The sequence below is a fragment of the Chiloscyllium punctatum genome, chromosome 5 (assembly GCF_047496795.1).
Source record: "Chiloscyllium punctatum isolate Juve2018m chromosome 5, sChiPun1.3, whole genome shotgun sequence".
Classification (NCBI taxonomy): Eukaryota; Metazoa; Chordata; class Chondrichthyes; order Orectolobiformes; family Hemiscylliidae; genus Chiloscyllium; species Chiloscyllium punctatum.
The window spans coordinates 107,061,434-107,077,607 of NC_092743.1; the positions used below are offsets into that span (position 1 = coordinate 107,061,434).

At 39.8% G+C, this 16,174-nt stretch overlaps 1 protein-coding gene across 2 annotated transcripts in view; it reads right to left on the bottom strand.

Annotated features, from left to right (window-relative positions):
• The window catches only part of nudcd1 (NudC domain containing 1), a 129,873-nt gene that overhangs the window by 27,256 nt on the left and 86,443 nt on the right, over window positions 1-16,174 (bottom strand). For both annotated transcript variants that reach the window (XM_072570995.1, XM_072570996.1), the window contains 2 exons: window positions 5,218-5,362; window positions 838-963 (listed from right to left, as the gene is read on the bottom strand). In XM_072570995.1, the coding sequence (XP_072427096.1) occupies window positions 838-963; window positions 5,218-5,362 (271 nt within the window). The remainder of the gene's footprint in view (window positions 1-837; window positions 964-5,217; window positions 5,363-16,174) is intronic.

Consider the following 16,174-nt stretch of genomic DNA (forward strand, 5'->3'; position numbering starts at 1 on the left):
GTTACTCATTCTGGCTCATTAATGTTCTTTGGGAAAAGAACTCTGCCATCCTCTGACATGTGGCTCCAATTGTTTTTTGAGAAGGGTGGATAAGAAATGTTGGTTAAGCCAGCAATGCCCACATTCCATCAACAAATTAAAATCAAACTCCAGGTCAAAGCAGCCCTCCCAATTGTCACTCAAACCACCAGCTTCTATATTCAGTCTCTCCATTACTGACAGCAGCAGAAGTACATAACTTTTAAAAGTTGCAACATCACAGCTCACCAAGACTCCTTCCCAAATATGTTCCACAGCTACAACCTTGACCATCTAGAAATACAAGGGCAGTAGATATATGGGAACACTACCAATTACAAATTTCCATCCAATCCATACACCATGCTAACTTAGAACGAGAGCTTTGCTCCTTCACTGGAGTTGGATCAAAATACTGGAAAGGCTTTCCTAGCAGCATTGTGGGTGTGCCTACAACAGATAAACATCAGCAGTTCAAGAAAGCAGCTCACTACCACCTTCTCACCACACCTTAAGAATGGGCAGTAAATGCTGGCCTAGCAACAATATCCACATATCCAAAATTTCTGATCAGGACAGGCTCTGTTTGCATTTGATACAGGATTAACAAATGATAATTTCAAAGATCAAAACATTGGCAACCTTACAAAATAGATGCTTATTTAGAAAACTAAAACCCTAATTTAGTAATAATAATAAAATATAAATAGTATGTCAACAACTGCAACCACTGTTTCAGCCATTAATGTGAAACAAAGTTATCATGGTGGTTACGGCACCATTTTTCTATATTTTCTTAAACCAAAGAGTACCTCTTACCACATGAGTAGCTTTTGACGTGCTGGCATCAAATCGAGTTAAACTGGCAGTATCATCAGGGAAGCGATCACACTCTTCTAGCTCACTGGTATTGCATGGTGGCTTGTCTTTTTCAGGGTCTGCATTCTGTAAATGACATGACAGCCCAAAATGCAAGCTATTTAGGCATCAGGGTCATCTTTGTGCAACCTTGTACTGTTTACTTTCTATCTTCTTTCCCAGTGTTGCTGACTCACACTGGGTACAATTCTGCAAGCAATGCATTCACTCTGTGTGTACCCCATCCATTTCAGACCAAAAAAGGATAGATCAAGGTACTTTCTAGATGGTTTGAAGTTAAATACAGTAGGGACATCTAAAGAGAGTTTGGGGGTTCACAGCATTGATCTTTAAAATGTCCTGACCAGATGCAGAAAAGAATCAAGACAACTAATGGAATGCTGGCCTTTATATATATATAGGACTGGAGTACAAGGATGCAGTAGTTATATTGCAGTTATACAAAAGCCCAGTTAGACCCTATTTAGAGTACTGTGAGCAGGTCTGGGCAACACACCTACAGAAGGATATGTTGGTCTCAGAGAGAGTACAACATAGGTTTACATGAATGATGAATGGACCTCAGGGGTGAAGTCAATGAGGAATGATTACACAAATTAGACCTGTATTCTCCAGAATTTAGAAGGTTAAGAGGTGATCTAATCAAAATTTTCAAGATATTAACAGGAAAACGCAGGGTAAACAAAGATAAATTATTTCCACTGGTTGAGGATTCTAGAACTAAGGGGCATAGTCTGAAAATTAAGGCCAGACCATTCAGGAGAGATATTAGGAAACATGTCTACACAGAAAGGATGGCAATGAACCCTGGTTGATGAAGATGAATGCTACCTAAATATTTTATTCTCTTGAACCTCAAAATGGTGCCGGATTGTAGCAACAGAACATCTTTTTACTGTATTGCCCTAGATATATGTGACAATTAATAAATCAAATTATTAACTCAAATTATTCATATTTTTGGAACTCTACCACATGTTAGTGGATGCTAGATCAATTGTTAATTTTAAATCTGAGGTAGATAGACTTTTGCTAACAAAGGTATCAAGGGCTATGGATCGAAGGTAGGTTGGGCCACAAATCTGCCATGATCTCAGTGAATGGGGAAAAGGCTCGAGGGGCTGAATGGCCTACTCCTTACTATATTTCAATAATCCTTGAAGGAACACAATTCTTCGAACGTGACATCAACATCCTACTTTATCCTTAACATGTGCTCATGCACTTCCCAACAAGGATAACCAGAATGTGATCAGAAGCTAAATTCACAAACTAATACTTCACTCTCTAATCTTTGGTACTTTTTCCAAATTCATTCTGGTTGAATGATGTGAGTTGAGAACAGCACAGGGACTGAAAGTGGTACCTTTCGGGAGCATATGACACACTATCACACTAGGATGCCCTCATTTCTTTCACAGTGGGATAAAATTCCAAAATGCATCTGAGATACTTTGCAATTGTGACTTTATTTGAAAACTCAACTCAGGGCAGGACTTATATATTTAATGGCAAGATCTTGAGGAGTGTTGCCAAACAAAGAGGCCTTGGAGTGCAGGTTCATAATTCCACGAAAGCAGAGTCACAGGTAGACAGTACAGTGAAGGTGGAGTTTGGTACACTCACCTTTATTGGTCAGTGCATTGAGTATAGGAATTGGGAGGACATGTTGTGGTTGTACAGGATATTTGCTAGGCCACTTTTGGAATACTGCATTCAATTCAGGTCTTTCTGCTAAAGGAAAGATGTTGTGAAACTTTAAAGGGTTCAGAAAAGATTTACAAGGCTGTTGCCAGGGTTGTAGGGTTTGAGCTATAGGAATAGGCTGGGGCTATTTTCTCTTCAATGTCAGAGGATGAGACATGACTTTATAGAGTTTTATAAAATCATGAGAAGCACGGATAAAGTAAATTGACAAGGTCTTTTCCCAATGGTGGGTGAGTCCAAAAGTAAATGGAACAGGTTTAAAGGTGAGAGGGACCTAAGGGGCAACTTTTTCACACAGATGTATGGAATATGCTGCCAGAGGAGGTAGTGGAGACTGGAACAATTACATTTAAAACATATCTGGATGGGTATATGAGTAGGAAGGGTTTAGAGGGCCAAATGCTGGCAAATGGGACTAGATTAATTCAGGATATCTAGTTGGCCTGGACGAGTTGGACCAAAGGATCAGTTTCTGTGGTGTGCATCTCTATGACTCTATTTTAGAGTCTATTTTAGAAATTAATTCAGATTGTATTAATCTAAGTAACAAAGCAGAATACAGGATGGGGATACATTTTGAAATTGTCCTTTTGAGTCTAAATCATTTACGTAAATAGTGAACAACGGTGACCCCAGCACTGATCTGTGGAACATTATTCCACACCTGACACTTCTGTCTCAGCAACTATCTGCAACCCCTAGTCTGTTTTCTGGCCAGCCTGTTGCCTATATTGCTATTTGTCCCCTGACTACTTTGACCTGTGTTTACTTTGCCATTACATGATTAAAGGCCTTTTGAAAAATTCAAGTACTTCACATATACATTATAACCTACTGTTACTCCAAAGAATTCTAAAATATTGGTCAAGTATAACTGTCCTTTTTGAATTGTGTGCTTACTACTCTTTAACATTTTAGGTTTCTAGGTGCTGTTGTGGTTGGAAACTTTAGGAAGAATCTCACTCATCAATAGCTAAATCAAGATTGATTATGCAAACTGTTTCTGATAACACCCGGTCACAGACTTAGACTACCCCTGAATTAATCACAGGCTGAGGAACAATAGAAGCAAACCAGAATTTTGCACAACTGCACTGATCAGGCTGTGTTTATTCCTGCACTTCGTTAGCTCCTGCTCAACACACAGTTACCATGGAGCAATCAGAAAACAACTAAGGTGGCTATTTTTCATGCAGACAGATGTTATGTGTTACTTAAGTTACTGATAAAGTCTCTTTGCGAGCAAATGGTTGACAACTTGGATGCATGATAATTAATGAGATGAATTAGGGACAAAGATATTTGATACTAGAGTAAAGAATTTCTGCTGCAATTATATAGAGCCTTGGTGAGACCCTACCTGACGTATTGTTTTGTTTTGATCTCCTTACCAAAGAAGATATGCTTGTCATTGAAGGGGCACATCAACGGTTCATCTGCCTGATCCTTCATTGGCAGAGCTTGAGGAGAATATGGTCTAGAATTTAGATGAATGTGAGGTGACATCTTGAAGTATAGGAGATTCTTAGAGAGCTCGATTATGTAAATTCAGGAAGGAGACTTCCCTTGGCTGGCTGGATAGCGTGTGGTCTAGAATGAGGGGATGCAACTTCAGAATAAAAGTATTAGCCGTTTTGAATTAGGATGAGATAGAATTCCTTCACTTAAAGGAATGATGAGATTTTGGTTATAGAGGCCCAGGCACTGAATATATGAAAGACAGATAAATAAAATTTGGTATAATGATATCAAAGGACATTGGGATAGTACAGGAAATGGCACTGGGGCACAAGATCAACCATGATAGAGTTGGACAGGAGAGCGAGCTTAAGGTGGTTGAATGACTTACTCCTGCTCCTATTCCCTCTGTCCTTTTGGGGGTCACTCAACAGTAAGGTTAGGGTTTACTTTGGGTTTAAATTGGATTTTCCTTGTTACTGTGGAGTGTCATTGCAAAGTAAAACCTCAACCTTTCATATCTCAATTGATTACTCATGTTCTTATAAGGCCATGATAGTTTGGAGCCATTTGACAGGAACACTTACATTGGAAAGAGTTACTTTTCTTACTGATCATGATTTTCTCCAACAACAACAAAAAATGAACAAAGCAGCTCTCACTGGTACAGTGCATTAAAAATTTTTTTTGAGTGTAATATTGGCTGTGGATTTAAATATCAGCCTGAGCAAATAAAACAAAAAATTCTATTTAAGAAGTGATGTTGATTTGTTTCAGGTGAGAACAGTTCCATTGCAGCCTAGGAATTCATGTAGGATTATTAATAGACTGCTAATGAGTTTCTGATAGTTCCATATGCACCACAAGATCTAAACCCACAAAAAGACAACATGCTCTTTCCTTTGACTTTCCTGCATTAGTAAGTTGAACATGTACAAAACCAATATTCAAGAAACTATAAACGTGCAAATGTCAAGAGTCAAAACTAATGACAACTGAGATCTTACTTTGAAAGCAATATTGCAAATAACACTGGTTTGAAACCATGAGTACATAATGCTCTTCCTCACAAAAAGAGAGTGTCTCATCATTTCATTCCATTAACTTGATCACTCAGAAGGGAACTGCAGAATCATTTTAAAGAGATTTGCATACCAATTCTTCAGAGGCCAGGTTCAGTAAACACTCATTTATCGGAGAAGCCTGATCAGGGTCCATGATGAATTCACCTCTGTTGTCACCAACGATGAGTTGTGGCCATGTCACGCCTTTATTCTTCTTTAATAAGAAGACCTCCAAGCTACAGGGATTAAATAAGCAAACATTATACTTCATGCATACACACAAATAAGGCAGGCAAGGCAGGCTAGTAATGCTGTATTCAATTCAGAACCTCAGGCTTAAGCTCTGTTCTCCCACCTTTGGGGATCTGTGGACAAGCACTCAAATCTCAGTTCCTCTGAGCTTCCTCGTGTCCTGCTATTCTTCGAGTACGCTGTTATCTAATTACTCCTTCCAAAGTGCATCACCTCACACCAATCAAGGTTAATTTCCATCTGCCACTGATCTGCCCATTTGACCAATCTACATCTTTGTGTAACCCAAGACCTACTTCCTCACTCAAACAATCTTTGTGTCATCTGCAAATTTACTTATCCATCCCACGTTCTCATCTATAAATTATTTTTATATGCCACAAACAATAAAGGAGTCAGTATTGACCCCAGTGGTACATCACTGAACACTGGCCTCTGGTTACACACACAACTTTCTACCACCACCTCTGGCTCTTACAAAGAAAGCAATTTTGGATCAAATGTGCCAAGTTACCATGGATCCCTTGTACTTTTACCTGAAGATGACCTTCAGTCACCCATATGAGACCTTGTCAATGGCTTTGCTAAAATTCTTATGAACTACATTAACTGCACTAGCCTGGTCACCTACTTGTAAAATTCAATCAAATTTGTTAGATATGACTTCCTCTAACAAAATCAAGCTATGATCAAACTTTTTCTCTCCAAATGGAGATTAATTCTCTCCTCCAGAATTTTTCCCAAAGTTTCCCTATTCCTCGTAAGAGTCTCATTGGACTGTAATTCACTAGTTTATCTCTACCACCCTTCTTGAGAACTGGAATTATATTAGCTGTCCTCCAGTCTGTTGGCATCTTCCCTGTAGCCAGAGAAGAATTAAAAATTTGGGTCAGACACACTGTAATTTCCTCCCTTGTCTCCCATGAAAGCAATCTGGGATGCAACTTATCCAAGTCTAAGGATTTGTCCACTCTTAAGCCTGCCACAACCTCCTTACTCCCTATATCAAGCTGCTCAAGAACATCACAGTCCCTCTACCTAGATCTACTTTAGATAAAGTGAAGACAGATATGCATTAGTCATTTAACACCCAACAAATGTCCTCCAGCTCCACACACGCACAGAGATTGCCTCAGTGGTTCCCAATACTCTTTCGCTGGTTATCCTCTTCCATACATATACAATATTTCAGTATTATATGTAATTTGATCTGCCAGTATTTTTCATTTTTGCTCTGATTGTTTTCTTCCTTACCTAGTCTGACATGTAAAATCACAGTATCATCCAGAAACAGACCCTTCAGACCAACTTGTCTATGCAGACCAAGTTTCCCAAGTTAAACTAGTTCTACTTGCCCTTGTTTAGCCCATATCCCCCTCAATGTTTCCTTTGCACGCACCCAGCTGAATGTCTTTAAAATGTTGTAACTGCACCTGCATCTACCACTTCCTCTGGCAGTTCATTCCACATACGAACCATCTCTGTGAAAAAGTTGCCTCTCAGGCCCCTTTTAAATCTCCCTCCACTCACCTTAAAAATATGCCCCCTGCAGCAGACACTTAACTGCCCTGTGAAATGGCCCTACCAACCCACTTAGTTCAAGGGGCAATTAGAGATGGTCAACAAACACAGGCCCAGTCAAGACACCCAAAGATAAAATTTTAAAAATACACAAGTCGATAACTATTTAAAATTTTCCTATTTGGATGTGGGTTCTTCCCCATCTATTGGCTAATTAGGTAAATTTCAGACAGCAGTGGGGGGAGGTGGTGGCATTGTGGCAATGGAAGTGGGCAAGCAATCCAGAGGCCTAAGCTAATGCTCTAGGGACACAAGTCTGAATTCCATCATAGAAGGTGATAGAATTGGACATTCAACTAATAAATTTAGAATCTGGCCTCCAAGTAACTCCAGTCCTATAGTAATATGATCGACACTTCTCTACCTGTGGAAGGATAACAAATGCTGGTCTTGTCAGTAACACCCACATCTCAAAAATATTTTTAAACAGTCAGCCACACTGCTGTGGGCCTTCAATCAATGTAAGTCAGACCTATGAAGAATGGTGGATCTCCTTCCCTAAAGGATATTAGTGAATAATATGTGGTCACAACAATCAATTACAGCATCATAGTTACCATTACTAATGGCCATTTTGCAATTCCAGATTTATTACTTGAATTCCACTAGCAAACTGGTGGGATTTGAATTTGTGTCCCCTCTTTGTGGGCATCTGGAGTCCTAGTCCAGTGACATAACAGCTATGTTACCATCTCCTCATATAAACAACTACTTCATTTTAGAAAATGCATTTTAGAATTAAATCATTAATCAGAACAAAAAAGGAGTAGAGACCAAAATTAATTAATTATAACACGCACAATATATGGTTTTACTACTCAGTGGCAGAAAAATAAATGAAGTATACTGCTTACTGTAAATCAGGAATAGCGTACAAAATTAAAAACACGCATACAAGGCAAATGCAAATTACATTTATAGAACCTAAGATTTTGAACCAAAAGTTGAATTATATGACAGCAAAAGCAATGAATGTCACAGAAATTATAAAAAAGATATTGCATACAAATCACTCCAAAGCTACCAACATATAAGTAAGAGCAAGTTAGGTAATAAGACACAGAGCTGAACAAATCAAACTTATTTTATGGCCATCTTAAATCTTAATTTCTCTGATTCATGTTTATGCCAGAAGCAAAATATGAAGATTTCCATACACTGATGCTAAATGGTGACCACTGCTGGCTGCAAAATCTTTAAAATTTTACTGAAATTAATTGTCTCCAAAATCTTGCTTCAATTTTGCCCAGGCTGTCAATGTTGCCATTTTTTATTTTTAAGTGAATAGCAGCTTCACACACCGAAACAGCTACTGGCTTTCCATCAGAACATTTGGTTTTTGAAGGTATCAACTAAAGTGTGTGGCACAGGCTGTAATTTCACAGTCACACTCTGCCTAACCCAAGCTCCTGCACTGCAGTAATTAGCCCATGTTTCTTCCTCTCAATGGAATCACTGTTTTCTGCTGTATCAATAAACAAGCATTCCAGAAGCTCAAGCAGAATTTCTTATCCATATTTTTGCAGTATACTGAAACTGTCAATTTCACCTTCATCAAGGCAGCGTTCCTACACCATCTTTTGCATCACAACTAAACATCCTTCATTTGGTTGCAATATTGAAAATCAGGATCAAAGCCAGAGCAAATCAAACTGCAGACCAAAATGCTAATTGCCCACAGTGGAGGCAAAAGAAATTGTAGAACACAAATTATAGAGCAAACATTATTTTACAACTCAAAACCAATAAGGCAAAACTGAACAGCATCAAGTAAAGAACAAAATATAAAACATATCAAGTGAACTGCTTTATGTTTTGTACAGATAAACCTTTCTTATGGCCTCAAAATTACCAAAACTACTTTGTGTGCATGCATCTCGATGTCACCAAGCAAATTAATTCCAAATCAACTTAAATGGGATTTTGAAGATATGAACTAACCTTCCACCTAATCAACTTGAGAATTAGTTTGAAAATCTGCATTAAAGAGCAGAGGCAGGTACGGAGAAGCATAGATTCGTAAAACTCCACATAACCGTACCACAGAACCTACTAGCTGAGAGATCACATTCAAAATAAATGCACATTATCATCTCTGATCAAACTGAAAAACTGCTGCAGTTATGTCTAGGACTTTGACAACTGAACTTAAACCCAACCATTTTCTGTTGTATCTGGTAGGACTCCTGCTGCTAAAGTCCTCCTTGATTCCATGTCCTGAGTTTTGCTTGGGTGCTTTGTTGTCACACAGTGAAAGGCAGCTACTCTTTTTCCTCTTCTGCCATTCAACTCTTGCACCTTTATCTGCATCAAGACAAATGAGGTCTCAAGGCATGTAATTGTGGTAGAACCTGAACTGAACAGTGATGAGAAGGATTTCAGTGAGTAGGTGAAATGACTCATTTCAGAGTTTTACTAAATTGCTAAGATGGTTAAATGGATTATTTTGCTGTTGCAATGTATCTGGAGGCTTTTCCATATTTTGACAATACACCCAAGCAACGGGTGCATTAAAAGAGTTGACTATGGATTGGTGGAAAAGACGACTGGTTGGGCACAAAAGTTATGGAGCTAGAACACGTAGCCTGTGGGTGTTCCATGAAATAACCTATTATGGTAGGAACCCCGCGAGAAGGCCAAGGAGGATACTCCGCTTGGCACTTAGGGTCAACATTTCAGAGGATTACGAACCCATTGAATTCAATACCCTAAGGTTGTGCATGAAAATATGCAAGGATGGGGAAGATGGATTGTTGGTCATTAAGAGAATCAACAGATATGGGGAGTCAGTGAGAAAGTGAAGCTGAAGCCCAAAGTGGCCACCAGTGAATGATTGAACAGGTTTGACAAGGCACATAATCTTCTCCACTCCCATGTCTTATGCACCTATGCAGCATAAATCTTGCTGTGTATTGGTAGACTAATCAATTCCTGGTGACAGTTCTCATGCCCAGTTCTAACCATTTCCACAGGCCAACACAGAAATTATTACTTTCAAACAACAAAGCCTCAGGAAGCTTAGAAAATGAATTTCATCCAAAGCTTTTCAGGAGATTCATACAGGGTCAAATACTACATCTTGATAAATGAATCCACTTCGGACTAAATTTATTTTTGCTTTGAATGTTGTACTACTTGTTTCTTGCAGAGTCTTAATTTGCACAATCTTGGCAAGTAAAGCTATCCACTTCAAGCTGAATATAATAGGTCCAATAATTAGGAATTTTACATATTTAAAGATAGGACACCATGCTGATCAGTTTGAGAAATCTCTGGTACATTATGGTTGTTAGTCCTATGGCACCAAATCTCAGACTCGGCAGGTGGTAAATGTCACATGTTGAATGGTTGGTGGAAAAAGCAAGCATAAGCTGAAACTACTTGTATGAAAGCTCAAACTTTAACACTTTTCTGCTTTTTAAGCAAAGGCTCTTGAATTCTTCAAACCCTGAACACAAACAATCTTTATTACCATAGACTCCAATCCATTTATTAAACCTGAGGCAAGAAGTAATCACTAGTAAAACTTCCAACACATTTACAGTCTGTGACATTTCTCCTCGATCTGTCCCCAGCAATCTAACACAACTCCAGATATCAAACATCACAATCTATAGTAACAAAACCAGATTACTTCCATATCCTATCATTCCATCAACCATCACATTCCACAAAGCTTTTGATCACCCTTTGAATTATAGTCAGAAAGTCATACAGCATGGAAACAGACTCTTTACCTAACTCATCCATGTCAACCAAGTTACTTAGCATATACAGCTTTAGTATCATAAAATTGAAACATTCCTTAGAACTACTTTAAACAAGAGTAAGAGGGTTATACCGACAGTTCTAAGTAATATTTAGCATCCTAACAACATCATAAAAGCAGCTTACCTAGTCATCATCAAGTTGTTTTTTTTTGTGGCACAACCATGTCCATACTGGCTGCCATATTTCTACATTATGCTAGTGACTACATTTCAGAAGGAACTCACTGGCTGTTCACAACATTGCAATGTCCAGTGATTGTGAAAAATGCTATAGAAACCCAAGTCCAGACTTTATTTGTTCAGTGTTGAACACAGCTGAGTCCAAAATAATCAATGAAGCTTGTAGATTGTTTTCTTTGACAATGTTTACTGTTTAATTTGCACTTTGGTTACAACTTTCCTTTGAAATACAGAGCTCTTTTGTGCATACATGGACAAATGTTACACAAAATAAACATGATTCTGGGGTATGATCCAGCCTCAAATGCAAAAGAATTCGTACAAAAATACAACTCCTCATGAGCCAAGTTTGTTAGCCATATGCCAGACACAAAGGTTATTGCTTTTCAGATTCACTGACATTACACTTAAGTGTTGAAGAGAAGAAACAGAAAACAACTTCCAATAAAGTATATGTCAGTGACTTCAAGAATGATCATCTGATCAAATTGTTACAAAGTATAAAATCTGATCAAATTGTTACAAATTGCCATGCAGTGTCGAAGGCTTTTGCGGTAGAGGTTTAGAAATTGGAAGGGAGGTACAGAATGAGAGAGAAAGCTGGGAAAGGGGAAGGTACAACAATTCCCGAGAGTCTTTGCACACCATTCGCTGAAAGGAATGCAGATGGAGTCATAGAGATGTACAGCATGGAAACAGACCCTTCATCCAACTCGTCCATGCCGACCAAATAACTCAACCCAATCTAGTCCCACCTGCCAGCTCCTGGCCCATTTCCGTTTAAACCTTTCCTATTCATATATCCACCCAGATGCCTTTTAAATGTTGCAATTGTACCAGCCTCTACCACATCCTCTGGCAGCTATACACGTACCACCCTCTGCGTGAAAAAGTTGCCCCTTGGCTCCCTTTTATATCTTTCCTCTCTCACCCTAAACCTATGCCATCTAGTTCTGAACTCCCCACCCCAGGGAAAAGACCTTGTCTATTTATCCTATCCATGCTCCTCATGATTTTGTAAACCTCTATAAGGTCACCTCTCAGCATTTGACGCACCAGGAAAAACAGTTCTAGCTTATTCAGCCTCTCCTGTTAACTTAAATCCTCCAACCTTGGCAACACCCTTGTAATTCTTTCAAGTTTCACAACATCTTTCTGATAGGAAGGAGACCAGAATTGCACGCAATATTCCAACAGTGGCCTAACCAATGTCCCGTACAGCTGCAACTTGACCTCCCCAACTCCATACACTGACCAAAACTCAATACACTTACCAATAAAGGAAAGCATACCAAACACCTTCTTCACTATCCTATCTACCTGCGACTCCACTTTCAAGGAGCTATGAAACTGCACTCCAAGGTCTCTTTGTTCAGCAACACTGCCGAGGACTTTACCATTAAGTGTATAAGTCCTGCTAAGATTTGCTTTCCTAAAATGCAGCACCTCACATTTATCTAAATTAAGCTCCATCTGCCTCTCAGCCCATTGGTCCATCTGATCAAGATTCCGTTGTAATCAGAGATAACTTTCTTCGCTGTCCACTACACCTCCAATTTTGGTGTCATCTGCAAACTGACTAAATATACCTCTTACGCTCACATCCAAATCATTTATCTAAACGAAGAAAAGTAGTGGACCCAGTACCGATCTTTGTGGCACTCCACTGGTCACAGGTCTCCAATGCATCAGGCGTTGAAAAAATCAAATGGTATGCTGGCCTTCATAACAAAGAAAATAGGACTGATAAATTAAACTGCATTTATTTCAATGCAAGAGGCCTAACAGATACGTCAGGTGAACTCAGGGCATGGTTAGGAACATGGGACTAGGATATCATAGCGATTACAGAGATGTGGCTCAAGGATAGACAAAACTGGCAGTTTAATGTTCCAGGTTATAGACGGAAGGGTAGGAAGGATAGAAAGGGTTTAGATCACAGTGGTGCTGGAAAAGCACAGCAGGTGAGGCAGCATCCGAGGAGCAGGAAAATCGATGTTTCAGGCAAAAGCCCTTCATCGGGACTATTCCTGATGATGGGCTTTTGTCCAAAACGTCGATTTTCCTGCTCCTATGATGCTGCCTGACCTGCTGTGCTTTTCCAGCACCACACTGATCAAAACTCTGGTTTCCAGCTTCTGCAGTCCTCACTTTTGCCTCGGATAGAAAGGGCGGCGAGGGGGGAGGTGGACTGACCTTTTTGATTAGGGATAACGTTACGGTTGTACTTGGGGAGGATATTCCTGGAAATAAGTCAAGGAAAGTTATGTAGGTGGAATTGAGGAATAAGAAAGGGATGATCATCTTATTGGGATTGTATTATAAGACTCCCCAGGAGTCAGCAGGAAAGTGAGAACCAAATTCGTAAGGAGATCTCAGTTAGCTGTAAGAATAACAGGGTGGTTATGAAAGAGGGTTTTAACTTTCCAAACATAGACTGGGACTGCCATAGTGTTAACAGCTTGCATGAAGAGGAATTCATTAAGTGTGTCCAAGAAAATTTTCTGATTCAGTATATGGATTTACATATAGAGTATACAGGGAAGGTGTAAACCTTGACCTATTCTTGGGAAATAAGGCAGGCCAGGGTGACTGAGGTGTCAGTGGTAGAGTACTTTCGATTAGCGATCATAATCTTATTGGTTTTAAAATATAATGATGGAAAAGGATAGAACACATCTAAATGGTAAAGTTCTAAATCAGAAGGTACCCAATTTTGACAGCATGAATCAAGAACTTTCAAAAGTTGATTGGAGGGTGGGTGGGGGGTGGGGGGATTTGCAGGTAAAGGGATGGCTAGAAAATGGGAAGCCTTCAAAAATGACAGACTGCCCAGGGACAGTATTTCCCACCAGGGTAACGGGCAAGTCTGGTAGGGAATGCTGAATGACTAGAAAAATTGAGGTTTTGCTTAATAAGAAGGAAGCATAAGTCAGGTACAAACAGCAGAGATAGAGTGAAGCCAGAAAAGAGTATAAAGGCAGTAGAAGAAACTTAAGAGGGGAATTAGGAAGGCAAAAAGGGGACATGAGATAGCTTTGGAAAATGGAGTTAAGGAGACTCAAAAGGGACTCTATGAAGACATTAAGGGCAAAAGGGTAACTAGGGAGAGAATAAGGTCCCTTAACGATCAGCAAGGCCACCTCTGAGGCCTTGGGAGAGATATTAAACAAGTATTTTTCATCAATGTTTACTGTGGAGAAGGAGATGGAAGATAAAGAATGTGAGGAAATAAATAACATTATCTTGAAAAATGCCCATGTCACAGTGGTGGTGCTGGTGCTAGACAGCTTAAAACACACAAAGATGGATAAATCCCTGGGGACCTGATCAGGTGTATCTTAGAACTCTGTCGGAAGCTATGGAAGTGATTACTGGACCCCTTGATGAGATACCTGTATCATCAATAGCTCTGGATGAGGTGCTGGAAGACTGGAGGTTAACTAACACGGTATCATTATTTAAGAAAGGTGGTAAGGAAAAGCCAGCGAACTATAGCCCGGTGAGGCTGACATCAGTGGTGGACAATATGTTGAAGGGGATCCTACGGGACAAGATTTACACTTATTTGGAAAGGCAAGGATTGATTAGGGATAGTCAACATGGCTTCGTGTGTGGGAAATAGTGTCTCATTAACTTGACAGTTTTTCAAAGTAGTAACGAAAAGGATTGATGAGGGCAGAGCAGTGGACATGACCTACATGGACTTCAGTAAGGCATTTGACAAGGTTCCTCATGGCAGGCTGGTTAGCAAGGTTAGATCACACAGAACAGACAATTAGCTATTTGGATACAGAACTTGCCCAAAGGTAGAAGACAGAAGTTGGTTGTGGAGAATTGGTTTTCAGACTGAAGGCCAGTGACCAGTGGTGTGCCACAAGGATCGATGCTAAGTCCACTGCTTTTCGTCATTTATATAAACGATTTGGATGTGAACACAGGAGGTATAGTTAGTAAATTTGCAGATGACACCAAAATTGGAGGTGTGATGGACAGCTAAGAAGGTTAGAGTACAACGGGATTTTGAGCAAACGGGCCTAGGAGTGGCAGATGGAATTTAATTTTGATAATTGAGGGGTGCTACGTTTTGGAAAGGCACATCAGGGCAGGACTCATCCACTTAATGGGAAGGTCCTGGGGAGTGTTGATGAATAAGGAGACCTTGGAGCGCAAGTTCATTGTTTCTTGAAAGTAGAGTCGCAGGTAAATAGGATAGTGAAGAAGGCATTTGTATTGCTTGCTTTTATTGGCCAATGCATAGAGTATAAAAGTTGGGAGGACATGTTGCAGCTGAACAGGACATTGGTTAGGCCACTTTTGGAATACTGCACTCAATTCTTGTCTCCCTGCTATAGGAAGGATATTGCCAGGGCTGGAGCGTTTGAGCTATAGGGAGAGGCTGAATAGATTGGGGTTATCTTTCCTGGGTGTTAGAAGTGAGGGGTGATCTTATAGAGGTTTAAAAAAAATCATGAGGGGCATGGATAAGGTAATTTGACAAGGTTTTTCTCCATGGTGGGAGAATCCAACATAGGTTTAAGGTGAGAAGGGAAAGATTTAAAAGGGACCCAAGACACAACTTTATCATGCAGAGGGTGGTGTGTAAATAGAAATAGCTTTCAGAGGAAGAAATGGAAGCTGGTACAATTACAACATTTAAAAGGCATCTGAGTGGGTATACGAATAGGATGGGTTTAGAGGGATATGAACCAAATACAGGGAAACGGGATTAAATTTATTTAGGATATCTGATCGGCATGGACGACTTGAACCAAAGGATGTGTTTCTGTGCTGTATACCTCTATGACTCTAAAAGGATTAAAGCACAATAGCAGAGACATCTTGCTGCAATTGTACAGGGCCTTGATGATTGTACATCTGGAGCACTGTGTACAATTTTGGTCTCCTCATTTGAGGAAGAATGTTCTGGCTTTGGAGGATGTACAAGCAATGTTTACCAGATTCCTGGGATGGGAGGACTGACATATGAAGAGAGGCCGCATCAGTTAGGATTATGTTTGCTGGCGTTTGGAAGAATGCAGGGGGCCATCTTGGAGGTCTATAAAATTCTAACAGGAATAGATAGGGTAAATGCAGGGAGCATGTTCCCAATGGCTGGGGAATCCAGAACCAGGGGTTACAGGTCAAGATTACACGTCAGGCAATTTAGTACTAATGAGAAGAAATTCCTTCTCCCAGAGAGTGTTAAGCCAGTTCAGGCCAAAACATTGAATGTGTTCAAGGAAATAGATGTAGCTTTTAGGT